At 36.6% G+C, this 22,668-nt stretch overlaps 1 protein-coding gene across 2 annotated transcripts in view; it reads right to left on the bottom strand.

Moving 5' to 3' along the window:
* Nucleotides 1-22,668, bottom strand: part of WDR70 (WD repeat domain 70) — a 364,451-nt gene that overhangs the window by 223,897 nt on the left and 117,886 nt on the right. For both annotated transcript variants that reach the window (XM_010588101.3, XM_023545427.2), the window contains one exon: nt 1,227-1,303. In XM_010588101.3, the coding sequence (XP_010586403.2) occupies nt 1,227-1,303 (77 nt within the window). The remainder of the gene's footprint in view (nt 1-1,226; nt 1,304-22,668) is intronic.

The following is a 22,668-nucleotide window of genomic DNA, read 5'->3' as shown; positions in this document are numbered from 1 at the left end:
CTCCTTTTATTCCCATTTTACCTAGAACTTTTATCGGGAAAGACTGCTAAATTTTATCTAACGTCGATTTATAATACATTAAAAATCATATGATATTTTTACCTTTCACTTGTTAACTAATGAATTATGTTCAAAATTTCCTGATGGTAAAACATTCTTATATTCCTGGAATAAACCTTACTGGGCCATGGTATACTATTAATTTAGATTATCTGCTAAATTTTATTTCTTGATGCGGAAGGAAGCAATATAACTTTAGGTTTACATAGTTTATTTAAGTATTTGTAAAGATAATTACGTTGCTCATAAGAAGATTAAGAAGAATTAAAACTATCAGAAATGTTAACCAAATGTATTTATCCTACTTTCAGTCACATTCTTTTTTGTATAAATTGCCAAATTTCAGTTCCTTTTAGGTCAAATTAACTTTTCAATTCTGTGGAATAATGTCTTTTGGCTTTTATTCTAAAGATTAATTTCAGAAAACATAAAATATCCGAGAATGTGAACAGTAATTTTAAACGTTAATGAGGCAACATATAAATATCAGAAAACTAAATGATGAAAGACAAAATAACCTAAGAACACAAAAGTTCTTTTTACATAAAATATAATCATGTGTAACATAAATAAGACTGTCTATATTTTTCAATTTATAAGGTTTTTCATGTAAATTTTCTCTATAATATTATAAATAATACACTCTTGTGAACTATTCTTAATACTAAAAATGAATCATATAATAATACAGGAATAAGCAGCTCAACTCCTCCCTGTAATATTCTTGGGTCCTAGAACAACAGTTAAAAATGCAAAATTGTCTTCTTAATAATCATTTAATCAATTTTTGTTTACTATTTTCAAAACAACAATCATTGAACCAATGATTGTTAACTTACGCTGGCAATCAGACTCTAATGGATATCAATCTCTACTATAAAAAACTAAAAAATTAGTCAGAACTTCAAAGAGTTTTAGTCCCCTTAATAACATCAGTCTGATCCAGTGTTCCTTTAAAAACTCTACTGAAATTTATACCCACTCTCATTTTCATAGTTTCTACATTTCTTTAATCAAATCTTATACTATCTGTTAAAATCAAAGTTACAAACAAGAATATATAACATCAGGATTCTTAATGCTCTATTTCTTACTTTACTGCCAAGACTATTAAATAAAATATTTAAAGATATGATTGTATTAAACGGATTATCAACAATACTCACGCATCATTTGAGCAAGTCACAAATTCTCCCTTTATTTTGGGATGCCATGAGCCAGTATGAAGCATTGCTGTGTGACCCTTAAAAAACAAAACAAAAAAGATTTAAAAATAAAAATAAAAAATAAACTGACCAGAAACTGAAATATCATGCTTAAAAGTAAAACTTGTTAGCCCCCCAAAAAACACATTGCTATTTTAGTTAAAAACTTATATTACCTTATCCTAATTTTACCTCAAAACATGCTTCTATTTCCATTATTAGACTGTAAGATGAGTAGAAACAAGAACTGCTTTCCCACACTTCACTCACTACACTTCATGTTCCTCCTCCATGTCACGCTTCTTCTGTTTTCTTAAAATATTTTATTGTGTTATAGGTAAAAGATTACACAGCAAATTAGATTTCCATTCAACAATTCATACACAAATTGTTCCATGGGATTGGTTACAGTTTCCACAATGTGTTAGTACTCTCACCGTTTCCACCCTGCCTGCCCCATTTCCATCTAGCCATATAATTGATTGTTTATTAAAGGAGCACATTGCTCACGGGTGTTGTTTATTTTATAGCCAATCTATTATTTGGATGAAAGGCGACCTCTGCAAGTGGATTCAGTTCCAGGTTAAAAGGGTATCTTAGGGCAATAGTCTTGGGGGTTTCTCTAGTTTCTATCAGTCCAGTAAGTCTGATCTTTTTTACAAAGTTGAGCTTTCTTCTACCTTTTTCTCCCATTGTAACCAGGATTTTCTATTGTGGCCCTGGTCAGAAGAGTTGGTAGTGGTAGCTGGGCACCATCTAGTTTTTCTGGCCTCAGGCTAGAAGTTGTGATTCCCATGGGCCATTAGTCCTGCGGACTATTTCTTGTGTTTCTGGTTTCCTTCACTCTCTTTTGCTCCAGATGGAAAAAGACCAATAGCTGTATCTTAGACGGCCACTCAAAAGTTTTTAAGACCCCAGATGCCACTTACCAAACTAAGATATAGAACATTATCTTCATAACTAAGTTTTACCAATTGACCTAGCTGTCCCATGAGACTATGGTTCTGAGCCTTCAAACCCAATAAATTAATCCTATAAGGCATTTGGGTATGTCTAAGAAATATTCTAAGTGTGCCCCTATGTGCTTTATTGACTATATGTATATGGGTTTGTTTTTTATTTTTTGTATATGCAGTACATATAAACATACATATACATATGCTCAAATATATACCTATATATGCATGCTCATATACTCCTATATGCCTTCCTACACCCATATAGCATACCTATCTTCCTATGTAACCACTCACATATTTTTTGCTTGTTATTACTGTTGTTGCAAAATTGTATATGTTAAACAGCAGTTACTATAGTTGTCCTTTATTCTTGCCTACCTCTCAGTGTCTTCATTTACCTTGGTCATGATGTAATAACTTCCCCTATAGCGTGTATTGCCTTTCCCATCACCAGATTAACATCTGTCTACTGGGTTTTTTTACTATCTAGTAAGTGATTCCCCCTCCCATCCCTGGTAACCATCAAAGAATGTTGTTTTTTGTATGTATACCTATTCGGCTTTTTATAAAAGTGGTATTATGCAATATTTACCCTTTTGTGTTTGACTTACATCACTCAGCATAATGTCTTCCAGATTCATCCATGTTTTGTTTTGCCCACTCATCATTATTCTTTATCATTGTATGTATGTACCACAATTTGTTTATCCGTTCATTCACTGATGAACATTTAGGTTGCTTCCATCTTTTTTTGAATAATGCTACAATGAATATGGGTGTGCATATGTCTATTCGTGTCACTGCTCTTATATCTCTAGGATATATACCTAGGAGTCGGGTTGCTGGATCATGAGGTATTTCTATTTCTAGCTTTTTGAGGAAGCTCCTTACCATTTTCCATCGTGGTTATACCATTTTACATTCCCACCAGCAGTGTGTAAGAGTTCCAATCTCCCCACAACCTCATCAGCATTTGTTGTTTTCTGTTTTTGTGATCAGTGCCATTTGCACAAGGGTGAGAGGGTATCTCATTACACTTTTGATTTGCATCTCTCTAACGGCTAGTGACTGAGAGCATTTCTTCATGTGCCTGTAGCTGCCTGAATGTCACCTTTGATGAAGTACTTGTTCATATCCTTTGCTCATTTTATGATTGGATTGCTTGTCTTCTTGCTGTTGAGTTGCTGAACTTTTCTATATAGTTCAGATTAGACCTTTGACACATACACCATTACCAAAAATTTTTTTCCCAGTCTGTAGGTTTTCTGTTTACTCTTTTGGTAAAAATTTTTGATGAGTATAAGTATTTAATTTTTAGAAGGTCCCGGTTATCCAGATTATCTTCTGTTGTTCATGTATTTTTAGTTGTGTTTGATAGTGTATTTATGCCAAAAATTAGGACCTCTAAATCTGACACTATGTTATCTTTCAGGAATTTTATAGCTTCAGTTTTAACATTTTTGTCTTTGATCCACTTTGAGTTAGTTTTTGTATATGGTGTGAGGAATGGATCCTGTTTCATTTTTCGGCAAACAGATAATCCAGTTTTGCCAGCGCTATTTGTTAAAGCCACCACATGTCTGTCAGTTTTGTCATACTGTTGTGGCTTGTGTGTTGCCATGATACTGGAAGCTTTGCTACCTGAATTTAGAGACTATCTCAAGAATAGATTTGACAAACTGAACACTAATGATCAAAGACCAGACGAGTTGTGGTATGACATGGAGGACATTATACATGAAGAAATCAAGAGGGCATTAAAAACACAGGAAAGAAAAAACCAAATGGATGTCAGAAGAGACTCTAAAAGTTGCTCCTAAATGTAGAGTAGCTAAAGCAAAAGGAAGAAATAATGAAATAAAAGAGCTGAACAGAAGATTTCAAAGGGAGGCTGGAAAAGACAAAGTATTATAATGAGATATGCAAAGACCTGGTGTTAGAAAACCAAGAGGGAAGAACATGCTCAGCTTTTCTCAAGCTGAAAGAACTGAAGAAAAAAATTCAAGCCTTGAGCGGCAATATTGAAGGATTCTATGTGGAAAATATTAAACAATGCAAAAAGCATCAAAAGAAGGTAGAAGGAATACGCAGAGTCACTGTACCAAAAAAGAATTGGCTGACGTTCAACCTTTTCAGGAGACAGCTTATGATCAAGAACTGATGGTCCTGAAGGAAAAAATCCAAGCTACACTAAAGATACTGGTGAAAAACAAGGCTCTGGAATTGATGGAATGCCAAATGACATGTTTCAACAAATGGATAAAGCACTGGAAGTGCTCACTTGTCTGTACCAAGAAATTTGAAAGATATCTACCTGGCCAACTGACTGGAAGATGTCCATATCTGTAGCCATTTCAAAGAAAGGTGACCCAGCCAAATGTGGAAATTACTGAACAATATCATTAACATTACATACAAGTAAAATTATGCAGAAGATCATTCAAAAGTGGTTGCAGCAGTACATCCACATGGAACTGCCAAAAATTCAATCTGGATTCAGAAGAGGACATGGTAGAAGAGATATCATTGCTGGTGTCAGACGAATCTTGGCTGAAACCAGAGAACACCAGGAAGATGTTTACCTGTGTTTTATTGACTATGCAGAGACATTGGACTGTGTAGATCAAAACAAATTACGGATAACATTACAAACAATGGGAATTCCAGAACACTTAATTGTGCTCATGAGTGCCTGTACTTAGGACAAGAGGTAGTTGTTATAACAGAACAAGGGATACTGCATGGTTTAAAGTCAAGAAGGGTGTGAGTTAAGGTTGTATACTTTTACCACATTTAATTCAATCTGTGTGCTGAGCAAATAAACCGAGAAGCTGGACTATATGAAGAACAGGGCATCAGGATTCAAGGAAGCCTTATTAAGAACCTGTGTTATGCAGATGACACAAAGTTGCTTGCTGAAAACGAAGAGGACTTGAAACACTGATGAAGATAGAAGATTACAACTTTCATTCAGTATGGATTACACCTCAGCATAAAGAAAACAAAAATCCTCACAACTGGACCAATAAGCAACATCATGATAAATGCAGAAAAGACTGAAGTTGGCAAGAATTTCATTTTACTTGGATCCAAATCAATGCCCACAGAAGCAGCAGTTAAGAAATCAAATGATGCATTGTGTTGGGCAAATCTGCTGCAAAAGACCTCTTTAAAGTATTAAAAAAAAAAAAAAAAGATGTCACCTTGAAGACTAAGGTGCACCTGACCCAAGCCATAGTGTTTTCAATCACCTAATAACACATGTGAAAGCTAGATAATGAAAAAGGAAGCTCGAAGAAGAATCAATGCCTTTAAATTGTTATGTCGGCAAAGAATATTGAATATACCATGGACTGCCAAAAGAATGAACAAATCTACCTTGGAGGAAGTACAGCCAGAGTAGTCCTCAGAAGCAAGGATACAAAGCTATGTCTCATATACTTTGGGCATGTTATCAGGAGGGATCAGTCCCTGGAAAAGGACATCATGCTTGGTAAAGTACAGAGACAACAAAAAAAGATGACCCTCAACAAGATGCATTGACACAGTAGCTGCAACAATGGGCTCAAACGTAACATTTGTGAAGATGGCACAGGACTGGGCAGTGCTTTTTCTGTTGTACACAGGGTCACTATGAGTCAGAACCAATTCAAGGCACCGAACAACATTTGTTATAGAGACTGTCTTTTCAATTCAATGAACCTGTTTTTGTCGAAACCTTTTGTTGAAGATCAGCTGTCCATGGATGGATGAATTTACTTCTGGGTTCTCAATTCTGTTCCATTGGACTGTGTGTCTATCCCTGTAGCGGTACCAGGTTCTTTTGATTACCGTGGCTATATAGTAAGTTTTGAAATTGGGGAGTTTGAGATCTCCTACCTTGTTTTTCTTCTTCAACACTGCTTTAACTATTTGGGGCCTCTTTCCTTTCCATATAAAGTTGGAGGTTAGTTTTTCCATTTTGCTAAAGAATGTTGTTGGGATTTGGGTTGAGATTTCATTGTATTTGTATTGACATTTTCACAATGTTAAGTATTCCATGGAATGTTTTTACATTTTATGTAGGTCTCTTTTGGTTTCTTATAGTAGTGTACTGTACTTTTTTCTCGGATAAGTCTTTTACATCCCTGGTTAGGTTTATTCCTAGGTATTTTACCTTTTTGCGGGTTATTGTAAATGGTATTGTTTTCTTGGTTTCCTTTTTTGGAGTTCTCCTTTTTAGTGTAGAAGAACTCAACTGATTTTTGTATGTTGATCTTCTACCCTACCATTTAGTTAAACGCTTCTATTACTTCCAGTAACGTTCTTCTAGAATCTCTGGGATTTTCTATATAAAAGATCATGTCATCTGGGCTTCTTCATATCTTGAAGTCTTTATACCTGCTATAGCCTGTGCCAGGAGTTCTAAGCCGAGAACTTTGCATGCCTGGCTCCTTCTTACCAATCATATCTCAATTCAAATGAAGATAGGTCTTCCTTACAGTCAGTCTTAAGTAGTTACTCCAATTATTATTTCATTATTCTGATTCACTACCTGCACAGATCTCTCACTATTTTAGTTATCTTATTAATTTAAGTATTACAATTTTTTTTAACTGTCTGTCTCCCTCATACTAAAATGTAAGGTCTATGAGGACAGGAAGTTGCGTATATTGTTCCCTGCTCTATCCCTAGTACTAAGAACTATGCCCGGGAAATATTAGACATTAAATGAATGCATCTTTATATATGCTACAAAAGAATGCAGCACAAAGATCTATACTTATTGCTGCTTATGAAATATGTGTCATATATAATTAAGACATAGAGAGGTTACCTTATTATGAAAATGACAAGTATTATTTAATAACTTTTTATCATTTAAAACACACATTTCTCATCAAAAGTGCTATAAAATGTTAATAGGAAAACTAACTTCAACCACAAAGACGTCTACAAAATTAAATACCTAGCTGCCCAAAAGGGCCATTAGCAGTAAAAAAAAAAAAATTACAAAATTAAATTTTTTTAATTTCTAACAATAAGAGGCAAGGCCAAGACGGCAGAGTAGTCAGACGCTCCCGGTGAACGCTCTTACAACAAAGACCTGAAAAAAAAATGAAAGGATTATATTTATGACAAGCTAGGATGCCTGAATATCAAAGGCAAAGTTAGAAAATGGACTGAGCGGCAGGAGGAGGGAGAGGCGGTTCAGAAGCGGAGAGGAGTTGTGAGAAGTAAATACCCAGGAACCCTCAGGCACCATTCCCAGGAACTACTGCGGCTGGATGGTGGTAGCATTCTGCCACAGTTTCCTCAGGGAGAAACAGACACCCACACAGCCTACTCACACCTCCGGAACAAAATAAGAATGGCAATCTTGGCAAAAGCTAAGTACTTGCATACATTTTACCACGCCCCAGCCCCAAGGCGCCTTCAGTAGCTGTCAATTTCCCTGGATCTAAGATAGGCCCTGCTTAGTGCCCTGAGCCATTCTGCCAGCCTTAGAGAGGGGATAAATACAAAACTGGGAGAAAAGATAATCTGCCAGCTTCATCAACCTGGGGGAACTCAGGACAAAAGCACCTCCTGTCCAGACATAAACAATCCATGAACTTTGAATACCTTTCCCCCTGCGTGGACCTGTGTGGGCCTATTTCAGGGGAATAGGCCCTTGTTGGCAGACTGCAACTCTTTCAGCCGTGTAGTGTACAGGTGGGTGTTTCATGTCTGACACTGCTTTACCTATTAAACAGGGTCCTCACGTACCCGTATCAGGGTACTAAGGACTAGTGGCTCCACTCAGGTCACCCAGCCACCTGCGATAGGGGTCCACGGATAACTTGTACATCCCAGTCCTTAAAACCAAAAGCATTGGGTGCCTAAGGTCAGTCTGCAGAACCTACCCACCTGTGGAATCTAGGGAATAGGGACACAATTTCCTCACAGGCACTCGGAGGATGGTTGAGAGCCCCGCCTTGTTCAGAGTGTGACCCCTTGCTGCAACCAGATATTGGTACCTACATCAATCACCCCAGGCCCACTAAGACTGTAGGACAGAGCCTATACCACACATTTGATGCCCAAATACCTGGACACCTGAGCTGAATCCATATAAGAAAAGTGAATGGACTCCCAGGCTCATATACCTGATAACAGCTCTAGCCATCTGGTGAGAGGATGTTAGAGCTTCAAAGGCAAAAATAATCAACCTAGCTCACTCAAGCAACCTATTTGGGCATATAAAAACAAACCAAGCAAGAAGCTAAGATAAAGTAAGCAAGCATAAAATAAACTAATAAAATAGCTTACAGCTTGCTCGGAGACAACAGTCAATAACAAATCACATAAAGAAGCAGACCATGATAGCTTCAAAAAGCTCTCAAAACAAAGAATCAAGGGATCATCCGGATGAAGGTGCTTTCCTAGAATTACCAGATGGAGAATGCAAAAGGTTAATATACAGAACTCTTCAAGACATGAGGAAGGAGATCAAGTAATAAACAGAAAGAGCCAAGGAAAACACAGATAAAGCAGTTGAAGAAATTAAAAAGTTTATTCAGAAACATAATAAAAAAATTTAATGACCTGAAAGAATCCAGAGAGAGACAGCAATCAAAAATTCAGAATATTAACAATAAAATTACACAATTTGACAACTGAATAGAAAGTCACCGGAGCAAAATTCCACAACTGAAAAGCAGAATTGGTGAGACTGAAGATAAAGCACTTCGCACCAATGTATTTGAAGAAAAATCAAATCTAAGTATTTAAAAAATGAAGAAACCCTAAGAATCATGTGGGACTCTATCAAGAGAAACAACCTATGAATGACTGCAGTACCAGAACAGGGACAGATAACAGAAAATACAGAGAGAACTGCTGAAGATTTCTTGGCAGAAAATGTCCCTAATATTGTGAAAGATGAGAAAATATCTATCCAAGGCACTTATCGAGCTCCACATAAAAAAAAAGTTAAAAGAAAGTCACCAAGACATATTATATTCAAACCTGCCAAAATCAAAGATAAAGACAGAACTTTAAGAGCAGCTAGAGATAAATGAAAAGTCACCTACAAAGGAGAGTCAATAAGAATAAACTAAGACTACTTAGCAGAAACAATGCATGCAATAAGACAATGGGATGACATATATAAAAAATTGAAGGAAAAAAATTGCCAACCAAGAATCATATATCCACCAAAACTGTCTCTCAAATATGAAGGTGAAAGTAGGACATTTCCAGATAAACAGAAGTTTAGGGAATTCATAAAAACCAAACCAAAACGACAAGAAATACTAAAGGTAGTTTTCTCGCTAGAAAATCAATATCAGGTATCGACCCAAGACAGGAACACTGGACAGAGCAATCAGATATTAATCCAGATAGGGAAATCACACACACACACAAAAAAAGGTCCAAACAGGGAAACAGCAAAGTCATTATGTAAAAGAAAAAAACATTAAAACAATAAAGAGAGACTGAGAAATGCAGTCATAGATCTTTCATATGGAGAGGAAGACAAGGTGAAATTTAAAAAAAAAGTTAGGATTAAGCTTAGAAAAATAGGGGTAAATATTAAGGTAACTACAAAGGAGACGAACAATGCTATTCATCAAAATAAAATACCAGAAAAAAATACAAACTCAGCAGAAACAAAATCAACAGCAATGAATAAGAGGAAAAGACAACATATAAACTACTCAGCACAAAAACTTAAGTGCGAAAAACACACCATCAACAACACACAAAAGAAGACATGAAAAGGACAGCACTAAACTCATACCTATGCATAACTATGCTGAATGAAAATGGACTAAATGCACCAATAAAAAGACAGAGAACTGCAGAATGAATTAAAAAACATGATCCGTCTATATGCTGCCTACAAGAGACACACGTTAGACTTAGAGACACAAACTAAAACTCAAAGGATGGGAAAAAATGTATCAAGCAAACAACAATCAAAAAAGAGCAGGAGTGGCAATATTAATTTCCAACAAAATAGACCTTAAAGTTGAATCCACCACAAAGGATAAACAAGAACACTACATAATGATTAAAGGGGCAATTTACCAGGAAGATATAACCATATTGAATATTTATGCACCCAATGACAGGGCTTCAAGATACATAAAACAAACTCTAACAGCATTGAAGAATGAGATAGACAGCTCCAGAATTATAGTAGGAGACTTCAACGCACCACTTTCAGTGAAGGACAGAACATACAGAAAACAGCTCAATAAAGAGACGATTGAAATGCTACAATCAACCAACTTGACCTCATAGACATATACAGAACACTCCACCCAACAGCAGCCAAGTATACTTTCTTTTCTAGTGCACATGGAACATTCTCTTGAATATACCACACATTAGGTCATAAAGCAAGCCTTAGCAGAATCCAAAACATCGAACTATTACAAAGCATCTTCTCTGACCATAATGCCATAAAAGTAGAAATCAATTACTGAAAAAGCAGGGAAAAGAAATCAAACACTTGGAAACTGAACAAAACCCTGCTCAAAAATGACTGGGTTATAAAAGACATTAAACATAAAGAAATTCACAGAATCCAATGAGAATGAAAAGACTTTCTATCAGAACCTTTGAGACACAGCAAAAGCAGTGCTCAGAGGTCAATTTATATTAATAAATGCACATATACAAAAAGAAGAAAGGGCCAAAAATCAAAGAATTATCCCTACAACTTGAACAAATAGAGAACAACAAAAGAAACCTTCAGGAACCCGAAGAAAGCAAATAATAAATATTAGAGCAGAATTAAATGAAACAGAGAACAGAAAAACAATTGAAAGAGTTAACAAGAGATGGGCAATATTACAACAGACCCAACTGAAACTAAAACAATCATATCAGATTACTACAAAAAATTGTACTCAAACAAATTTGAAAACCTAGAAGAAATGGATGAATTCCTAGGAACACACTACCTACCAAAACTAACATAAACAGAGGTAGAACAACTAAATAGACCCATAACAAAAGAAGAGATTGAAAAGGTAATCAAAAAACTCCCAACAAAAAAAAGTCTTGGCCTGGATGGTTTCACTACAGAGTTCTACCAAAAATTCAGAGAAGAGTTAACACACTACTTCTAAAGGTATTTCAGAGCATAGAAAAGGACAGAATACTCCCAAACTCATTCTATGAAGCCACCATATCCCTGATACCAAAACCAGGTAAAGACACCACAAAAAAGAAAATTATAGACCTATATCCCTCAAGAACTTACATGCAAAAATCCTCAACAAAATTCTAGCCAATAGAACTCAACAACATATTAAAAAAATAATTCACCAAGTGGGATTCATACCATATATGCAGGGGTGGTTCAATATTAGAAACACAATTAATGTAATCCATCATATAAATAAAATAAAAGGCAAGAACCACATGATCTTATCAATTGATGCAGAAAAGGCACTTGACAAAGTGCGACACCCATTCATGATAAAAACTCTCATCAAAATACGAAAAATTCCTCAACATACTAAAAGGTCATCACTTGACAGCACTGGGTTCTGGGTACTAAAAGGTATTTACACAAAGCCAACAGCCAACATCATCCTAAATGGAGAGAGTCTGAAAGCATTCCCCTTGAGATTGGGAAACAGGCAAGGATGCCCTTTACCACCACTCTTATTCAACATTGTGCTGGAGGTCTTAGCCAGAGCAATTAGGCTAGATAACGAATAAAAGGCATCTAGATTGGTAAGGAAGAAGTCAAAGTATCTCTATTTGCAGATGACATGATCTTATCCACAGAAAACCCTCAAGAACCCTTAAGGAAACTACTGAAACTAATAGAAGAGTTCAACACAGTATTAGGATACAAGATAAACATACAAAAATTAGTTGGATTCCTCTATACCAACAAAAAGAACATCAAAGAGGAAATCGCCAAATCAATACTATATACAGTAGCCCCCAAGAAGATAAAGTACTTAGGAATAAATCTTAGCAGAGATATAGAAGACTTATACAAAGAAAACTACAAGACACCACTGCAAGAAACAAAAAGAGACCTATGTAAGTGGGAAAACATACCTTGCTCATGGATAGGAAGACTTAACATTGTAAAAATGTCTATTCAACCAAAAGCGCACTATAGATATAATGCAATTCTGGTCCAAATTCCAACGACATTTTTTAATGAGATGGAAAAACAAATCACCAACTTCAAATGGAAGGGAAAGAGGCCCTGGATAAGTAAAGCATTACAGAAAAAGCAGAACAAAGTGCGAGGCCTCACTCTACCTGCTTTTAGAACCTATTATACCGCCACAGGAGTCAAAACAGCCTGGTACTCATACAACAACAGACACATAGACCAATGGAAAAAAATTGAGAATGCAGACATAAATCCATCCACATACAAGCAACTGACATTTGACAAAGGCCCAAAGTCAGTTAAATGGGGAAAAGACTGTTTAACAAATGCTGCTGGCATAACTGGATATACACCTGCAAAAAAATGAAACAAGACCCATACCTCACATCATGCACAAAAACTAACTCAAAATGGATAAAAGACCTAAATATAAAATCTAAAACAGTAAATATCATGGATGAAAAAATAGGGACAATGCTAGGAGTCCCAATACATGCCATAAACAGTATACAAAACATTACTAGCAATGCAGAACAGAAACTACATAACTGGGAGCTGCTAAAAATCAAACACCTACACTCATCCAAAGACTTCACCAAAAGAGTAAAAAGATTACCTACAGGGAAAAAGTTTTTAGTTATGACATTTCTGATCAGCGTCTGATCTCTAAAATCTGCATGATACTGAAAAAACTCAACTACAAAAAGACAAATAACACAATTTAAAAATGGGCAAAGGATATGAACAGGCACTTCACTGAAGAAGACATTCATGTAACTAACAGATACATGAGGAAATGCTCAGGATCATTAGCCATTAGAGAAATGCAGCTCAAAGCTACAATGAGATTCCACCTCATTCCAACAAGGCTGGCATTAATCCAAAAAACACAAAATAATAAATGTTGGAGAGGCTGTGTAAAGACTGGAAGACTTATACACTGGTGGTAGGAATGTAAAATGGTACAACCACTTTGGAAATCAATTTGGTACTTCCTTAAAAAGTTAAAAATAGAACTACCATATGATCCAGGAATCCCACTCCTTGGAATATATCCTAGAGAAATAAGAGCCTTTACAGGAACAGATATATACATACCCACGTTCACTGCAGCACTGTTTCCAATAGCAAAAAGGTGGAAGCAACCAAAATGCCCATCGACGGATGAATGGATAAATAAATTATGGTACATTCACACAACGGAATACTACGCATCCATAAAGAACAATGATGAATCCATGAAACATTTTATAACATGGAGGAATCTGGAAGGCATTATGCAGAGTGAAATTAGTCAGCTGCAAAAGGACAAGTATTGTATGAGACCACTATTATAAGAACTCAAGAAATAGTTTTAAACAGAGAAGAAAATATTCTTTGATGGTTACGAGAGTGGGGAGGGAGTTAAGGAGGAAGAGTGGTTCTCATTAATTAGATAGTACATAAGAACTATTTTAGGTAAAAGGAAAGACAACACACAATACAGGAGAGGTCAGCACAACTGGACTAAACCAAAAGCAAAGAAGTTTCGTGAATAAACTGAACGCTTTGAAGGTCAGCGTAGTGGGGTGGTGGGGGGTGTTTGGGGACCATGGTTTCAGGGGACATCTAAGTCAATTGGCATAATAAAATCTATTAAGAAAACATTCTGCATCCCACTTTGGTGAGTGGTGTCTGGGGTCTTAAATGCTAGGAAGCGGCCATCCGAGATGCATCATTGGTCTCAACCCACGTGGAGCAAAGGAGAATGAAGAACACCAAAGACACAAGGTAATTATGAGCCCAAGAGACAGAAAGGGCCACATAAATCAGAGACTACATCTGCCTGAGACCAGGAGAACTAGATGGTGCCCAGCTGCAGGGCACCTAACGGAACACAACAGAGAACCCCTGCGGGAGCTGGAGAGGAGTGGGATAAAAAAAAAAAGTGGGATGCAGACTTCAAATTTTCGTGAAAAGACCAGATGTAATGGTCTGACTGAGACTAGAAGGACCCCGTAGGTCATGGTCCCCAGACCTTCTGTTAGTCCAAGACAAGAACCATTCCCAAAGCCAACTCTTCAGACAGGGATTGGACTAGACTATCAGACAGAAAATGGTATTTGTCAAGAATGAGCTTCTTGGATCAAGTAGACACATGAGACTATCTGGGCAGCTCCTGCCTGGAGGGGAGATGAGAGGGCACAGGGGGTCAGAAGTTGGCCAAACGGACATGAAAAGAGCAGGTGAAGAGGACTGCGCTATCTCATTAGGGGGAGCCCAACTAGGAGAATATAGGAAGGTGTACATAAATTTTTATAAGAGAAACTGACTTAATTTGTAAACTTTCACTTAAAGCATGATAAAAAAAAATTTTTTTTTTAAGGAAAAAAAAAACTTAATTGGTACCAGCTTGCCATCTTGCTGGTTCTCTGAGTGAGTTAAATAAGTAATTGACACGATTACTTTACATATGTGCTGTGTTTTTATTTTTTTTTTAATTATATTTTGACCATTTTCGAGGTTCCATCAAGATATCCAAGTGAACTCACTTTCCAGAGCCAATCAAACTGGGTTTCCAAGCAATGCACCTCATGGTGTTGTTTAAACCCAGGCACATCTCTTTGTTCTTATACTGAATCCCAAAAAGCAATAAAACCTTGCCTTAACTGACCAAAAAAAAAAAAAATTCCTGACATTTTAAAAGAGCCTTCTCTTACAGTTTCCTTAATATTAAAAGCATCTTAAAAGTAAACAAACCAATAACTATGAACTTTCTAAAATGCAAATTGAATCATTATTACTCTGCTTAGATATTCTTAATGATAAAATCCAAACTCTACTTTTAGTTAGCCTTTACAGCTGTTTATAATCTGGCACTTGCCTACTAACTTCGTCTTCCTCCATGAAAATCACACATGCACGCCCTCCACAGTCTAGGCATCTGAGCTATAATAGAGTCTGGAAACCTGCAAAGAACTTTCCAAACTCCCCAAATTCACAAATATTACTGTAGCACTGTATAGGAAAGTACAGATGAGTAAAACAAAAATAGGCTCACTTTCACTAATTAGTCACACAGGTTTGGGCCTTAAGTATATTACATATGATTGGCTCATGAATAGTCAGAACTATGTATGATCCATTTCTGCCATTCCCCAAATGCACTATGCGCTCTCAGGTTTCACCATCTTTGTGTGCAGTTTTCTCTGCCTTGCTCACTTGGAAAAGGCAAACTTAACCTTCAAAACTTATTTCAAATATCACCTCTTCCCTTAAGATTCCTCTGAAGCTACTCTAAAGAGCAATAAGAAATCCTACAATGTGTTTCTACTCTGTGAATACTGTATTGAAGTACAAAAAGGACTTTAATTCATTTTTGTATTCTCCCCACCCAGTAATTACTCGGTGCTTTTTTGTACATCAACAGGAGCCCTGCTGGTATAGTGGTTAACAGCTGGCTGCTAACCAAAATGTCAGCAGTTTGAATTCACCAGTCACTCCTTGGAAACCCTACAGGGCGGTTCTACTCTGTCCTATAGGGTCACTATGACTTGAAATCAACTCAATGGCAACAGGTTTGATTTTGGTTTAGCTTGCATATTAACAGGGACTTAAGAAGTACTAGAAGGATAAATGACATCCTCTCTTTAGGAAAGAAACAAAAGTAAAACCATAATAAGAAGACAGATAGGCCCTTCCTTAAAGATCATGACTCTTCTTCAATGGAAAACAATTTAGAAGAATAGAAAGTATTAACAAATGAACACAGTAAAAACAAGGGATTGGGGAAGAAACCCATATTTTCTAAAAATATGTCAATAATTTTGATTCCATAATACATCTGCAACAATAAATATGTGAGAAAAGGAAAAAATTTCTTAAATAATTCCAGAAAACTAGCCCTACTACATACAGAGCATAATATAAAAATACTGTAATATGATGTTGTATTATAAGAACTGATAGACCAAATCAATCTATCAAACATATCAAACACACACACACATACATTTCTCTCCTAGTAGCAAAGCCATTTAGAGTAGCCTCATGCTATAAGTCAAGTTCAGGTGGGGCAGAAAAGTGCCTAATACTTTTTAGTGTACGATGACAGGATCTATTATTTGGAAAGGTTCCAAGATAAAACTATGCTAAAAAAATTAAATCACCAAGAAAAAGTTAGGCCCTCTTCAGCAATATGTGTATATTTAGATGACGTACAAGGAAAATAACTCTAACTCTCTGGAGAGAATGATTTCGAACTGGCCTACACATGGACCTAGAGACTACCTCCACTACAAGTTGGCCATAACAGTATCTAGCCAAGTCCATTTATAAGATACCAGTGGAGACCAAGGAGATGGAACCTTCTCCTGTGGTAGGGAGACATGGATTAAAGCAGATTGAAGGGACTTAAGAGAAAGTCTGGGATCCCATTATCCTCTCCTGAGTTCAAAACTAACTATCCAACTATCTCCGTGACATTTCCATTTGCATGTCATAAGCATCTCAAACATAACAGGTCAAACAGGGAAACCTCGATTCATACTGGCCACTTCATTTTTCAGTCTATTTCTTTCCTAGTTGTTCAACTTAAAACTTGAACTCATCCTTAATTCCTCCATAACCAGGGCCCCAAGAGCCTGTCTCTACCCACCCAAATTCAGTCCATCAGGAAATTCTATAAATTCTATGCAAAATACATCTCAAATCCATTCATTTTTCACCTTTTTCACCACTACCAATCTTGTATGAGTTACATTATCTCATGCCTCTACATCACTTATGTATCATAACAGATTTATTACTAGGCACTTGGCTTTCGCTATTACTCATGTGCTCCACATAGCAATCAGTATAATCCGTTAAAAATAAAATTATAAATAAGCCACTCCTCTACTTAAAACCTTCCACTGGCTTTCCAGCTTATTTACCAGTCTAGGACAACTTACATTTTCTGGTTCCTGCTTTCCTTACAACATCACTGATTTTGTGCTCTTTAGTGCCCAATGTGAACCAGCCCACTGGCCTCCTTTCAGTTCTTCCAATACACCCAGTTGTTTCCCCACATCAGAGCCTTCTCACATATTTTTCCATCTGCTTGAAAGCTCTTCCCCTACCACTTTTTGCATGACTCTCATTCTTCTCATTCTTCTAATCTCCATTTACATGTAACTTGCTCAAAGAAGTATTCCCTGTCTCCCATCTAATAAAGTACAATCCACTCCATTGTTCTCTACCATAGCAAGTGTTCATTTCCTTTATAACATTCAACATAATTTGTAATCCTATATCTACTGCCTTGCTTATTTGACTTTGTTGTTGTTAGGTGCCATTGAGTCGATTCTGACTCACAGCAACCGTACACACAACAGAACGAAACACTGCCTGGTCCTGTGCCATCCTCACAATTATTGCTGTGCTTGAGCCCATTGTTTTAGCCACTGTGTCAATCCATCTCACTGAGGGTCTTCCTCTTTTTTCACTGACTCTCCACTTTACCAAACATGCTGTCTTTCTCCAAGGACTGATCCCTCCTGATAACATGTCCAAAGTATGTGAGATGTAGTCTGGCCATCCTTGCTTCTAAGGAGCATTCTGGTTGTACTTCTTCCAAGACAGATTTGTTCATTCTTTTGGCAGTCCATGGTATATTCAATATTCTTCGCCAACACCACAACTCAAAGGTGTCAGTTCTTCTTCGATCTTCCTTACTCATCGTCCAGCTTTCGCATGCATATGAGGCAACTGAAAGCACCATGGCTTGGGTCAGGCGCACCTTAGTCCTCAAGGTGACATCTTTGCTTTTTAACACTTTAAAGAGATCTCTTAAAGCTAACTTGACCCATGTAATGTATATTTTGATTTCCTGACTGCTACTTCCATCGATATTAATTGTGGATCCAAGTAAAATGGAATCCTTTCCAACCTCAATCTTTTCTTCGTTTATCATGATGTTACCTTTTGGTCCAGTTGTGAGGATTTTTGTTTTCTTTATGTTGAGGTGTAATCCATTCTGAAGGCTGTAGTCTTTAATCTTCATCAGTAAGTGCTTCAAGTCCTCTTCACTTTCAGCAAGCAAGGTTGTGTCATCTGCCTAAGGCAGGTTGTTAATGAGTCTTCCATAATTTATTATGATCCACCCAGTCGAATGCCTTAGCATAGTCAATAAAACACAGGTAAATATCTTTCTGGAATTCTCTGCTTTCAGCCAGGATTCATCTGACATCAGCAACAATATTGCTCGTTCCGCATCCTCTTCTAAATCCAGCTTGAATTTCTGGCAGTTCCCTGTCCATATACTGCTACAGCCACTTTTGAATGATCTTCAGCAAAATTTTGCTCACATGTGATATTAATGATATTGTTTGATAATTTCCGCGTTTGGCTGGATCACCTTTCTTGGGAATAGGCATAAATATGAATCTCTTCCAGTCTGCAGGGCAGGTAGCTATCTTTCAAATTTCTTGCAGTACTTCCAGCGCTGCATCTGTTTGTAGAAACATCTCGATTGGTATTCCGTCAATTCCCAATGCCTTGTTTTTGCCAATGCCTTCAGTGAAGCTTAACCATTTTCCTTCAGTATCATCGGTTCCTGATCACATGTTACCTCCTGAAATGGCTGAAGGTCAACCAATTCTTTTTTGTATAGCGAATGTGTGTATTCCTTCCACCTCCTTTTGATGTTTCCTATGTTGTTTAATATTTTCTCTATAGAATCCTTCAGTATTGCAACTCAAGGCTTGACTTTTTTCTTCAGTTCTTTCAGCTTGAGAAATGCGAGGCATGTTCTTACCTTTTGGATTTCTATCTCCAGGTCTTTGCACATGACATCATAATACTTTACTTTGTCCTCTACTTTTATTTGACTTTGGAACTGTGTCACTGTTTTACATACTGAAAAACAAATAAAGGAGGATGGGGAAAACCTAAAATTGAATACAAACAAAAAAAAAAATGAAACTTACTATATTTCAAATGAATAACAAATACATGAAGGATAAGCAGAAATAACTCAAGTAATTATTGATTCTGTAGTGGGGTAAATGGTGACCCCAAAAAGATATATTCATGTTCCAAGCCATAGAGCCTGAACTGTGACCTTATTTGGAAAAATGTTTTTTGAAGGTGTAATTAAGTTAAGAATCTCAAATTGAGATCATCCTGGATTATCCAGGTGTGCTTTAAATCCAATGACAAGCATCTTTATAAGAGACAGAAAAGAAGAAGACACAGATGAAAAGAAGGCCGTGTGAAGAAAGAAGCAGAGACTGAATTTATGCAACCACAAGTCAATGAATGCCTGGAGGTTCAGGTTGAGAACTGGAAGACGCAAGGAAGGATTCTCCCCTGTAGCCTCCAGAGGGAAGAAGCACAACTTCTAAGATCCAGAACTGTGAGAGAATAAATTTCTGTTGTTTTAAGCCAAGTTTGTGGTAATTTGTTACAGAAGCTCTAGGAAACTCATACCCACAGTCTAAATATGAAAAGAACTGTAAAAAATATATATATATACTGAATTCTAGTAAATACACTTGGGGCTTCTTGGGTTTTGGGTTTTGTTTTGTCTTGTTTTTACAGTGATACACTGCAAAGAATTTAAAACTTCTTTCAACATGATGATAAATTAGGCAAATGATGAAATATGTTGACGATAACAGAAGTCAGATTTCTCACATTGGAGAAGGGAGTTATAAAGGTGAAAAAGGGGAAGACTAGAACAGACCCGGTATTTGACTGAAATTAGGGATATCAGTATGAATTTATGATTTTTAAGACATAAATACAAGTGTATATGTATGTGCGTATCTGTTATTCCCTAGGTCTATCAGCTGAGAATGTCTAGATGCAGTGACATCCCAGCAAACCCAGCACAGAGATCTTGTTTTCTAAATACAATTGCCCATTAAAAAGAACTGGGGCTCCTTGGAGAAATTACTGTTTTTCTTTTAATAATTTGTTTTACTTTTGCTGTTGTTGAGAATATACACAGCAGAACTTACACCAACTCAACAAGTTCTACCTATACAATTCAGTGACATTGATTACATTCTTCAAGTTGTGCAACCATTCTCACTCTCCTTTTCTGAACTGCTCCCCCCCATTAACATAAACTCACTGCCCCTTAAGGTTCCTATCTGATCTCTTGAGTTCTGTTGTCAATTTGAAACTATTTTTTGGTTTTAAAAAGACTTCGAGGATATTTTTGGTTTAAGATTATCTTAGGGCAATAGTTTCAGGGGTTCACCCAGCCTCCATGGCTCCAGAAAGTTTGGAGTCCATGGGAATTTGAAAGTCTGTTCTGCATTTCCCCCCTTTTGATCAGGATTCTGCTATAGAATCTTTGATCAAATCCTTGGGGAAATTATTGATTCTAGCACTGGAGTAGGAAAAGTACAAGATGAGCAACATTTTGTTGTACCAAAAGACAAGGAAGTTCTTCAAAATGATGGTGACATACATGTTAAAAGGATAAAGCTCAGCCTATTTTCCCCTGGCTAAACGTGGAACAATTACAGCATCTAAATAAATAACCGTAATGGATTATAAACCATTGACTAAAATAAGAACACTTTAGTGTTCGCAGACTTGAAAACCCTACGGGGCAATTCTACTCTGTCCTACAGGGGTTGTTGTGAGTCGGAATCGCCTCAACAGCAATTGGTTTGGTTTTAGTGTATATTAAATATAATAAATAAAGAACAGAAACATCTTCTTTATAGTAGATGCTAATCAACAAATATAAAATGAAAGAAAGAATTACAAAAGTCACCATTTTGCAATCATCACAGTAGTAACTGATTCAGGCAAGATTCTTCAGTGATTGCTAATAGGAAAAAGGTTGATTAAGAACAGGGCAGTTACATGGTCTCAAAGTATCTCCCTGCAAATTACTTAATAATTACAAAAGGAAAATATTAACTTTATAGTGGAGAAACCTGGTAGATACCATCTTAAATAAGTGATCAAAGCTAACATCACCAATATTGGAACAAAATGACATTATGTACTTCCTGGACTAAAGAGGACACAACATCATTTTCTGTAGCATCCCTTCTAAAAATGCATAACCTGACTCTAATTATGAGAAAAGCCAGGCAAAGCCAAACTGTACATTTCACAAAACACTTAGCCTATAGTCTTCAAAAACATTAAGGTAAAAAAAATTTTTAAGGCATTCCCAGTAAAGTAGACAACAAGATATGACAACTACATGTGATGTATAATCTTGATTGAAGCCTGAACTGGGAGGGAATGCGGAGGGAAGGATAGTTATGAAGAATATTTCTAGGACAACTCATCAAACTTGAATATGGACTATGGGTTAGAAAATAGTATTTTACCATTGTTATATTTCATGATTTTAATAACCGTACAGTGGTTACATAAGAATGTCCAATTTTTAGGAAAAACACACTGAATGATTTAGGAATAAAGAAGCATGGTGTTTTCAATTTACTTTCAAATACGGAAATTTCTAAAATATATATGTAATTTATATGTATGTGTGTATATATACATATACATATATGTATATGCACAGATACACAGAGATTGTGTGTGTGTATGTGTCTGTGTGTGTGTGCGCGCGCGTGTGTGTGTTGGCTAAAGGAGGAAGGGAGACGGAAAGAAAGAAATGAGGAAAGATAAAGCAATGGGGCAAAATGTTGACAATTGGTGAATCTGAAAAAAGGGTATAAAAAACCTCTTTGTACTATTCTTACAAGTTTTCTGCAACTTTGAAATTATACCAAAATAAATATATGTATATAAACTTTTTTTTTTTTTTTTAACATTCTGGCTGTTCAGTGAGGGAAAGCCTCTTCCGGAGACAAAAAGAGGACGTAAGACAGCTAGCTAGGAAAATACTGATGAGGTTCATGTGAAAGATGACCGGGGCCTGAACTAGGGAGCAGCAGTAGTGTTGAGAAGTGACTAGATTTGGAATATATTTTAAAGATAGAGACAACAGTATTCACTAAGGAATTGGATTTAGGCTGTAATCACAGATGATGCCAAGGTTTTTAAACTGAGCAACTGTGTAGTAGGATGACTGCAGCCAAGTATATCTCATTCTTTCTGGATACACAGAACTTGAACTCCCTTCTGTGTTTAGGGAATTTCCCAACCAATGAGTCTTGATAGAAGACAGAGAGATCACCTTTCAGTACAGAAGTGAAAAAGTCTGATGCTAACATTCTGAGTCTCCCTTGCGGATATGACACAGGAGTGCAATCTAGCTCCAGTCATCACATTCACCTGAGCTTTGACTCAAGGACAATAAAGTGTTCTCTTCCCCTTAGGGGCAGCAGTACTGAATCTCCTGCAAGATAAAATTCCCTGCTCT

This window comes from Loxodonta africana, chromosome 2 (assembly GCF_030014295.1).
Source record: "Loxodonta africana isolate mLoxAfr1 chromosome 2, mLoxAfr1.hap2, whole genome shotgun sequence".
Classification (NCBI taxonomy): Eukaryota; Metazoa; Chordata; class Mammalia; order Proboscidea; family Elephantidae; genus Loxodonta; species Loxodonta africana.
This window is presented reverse-complemented; position numbering and strand designations above follow the sequence as displayed.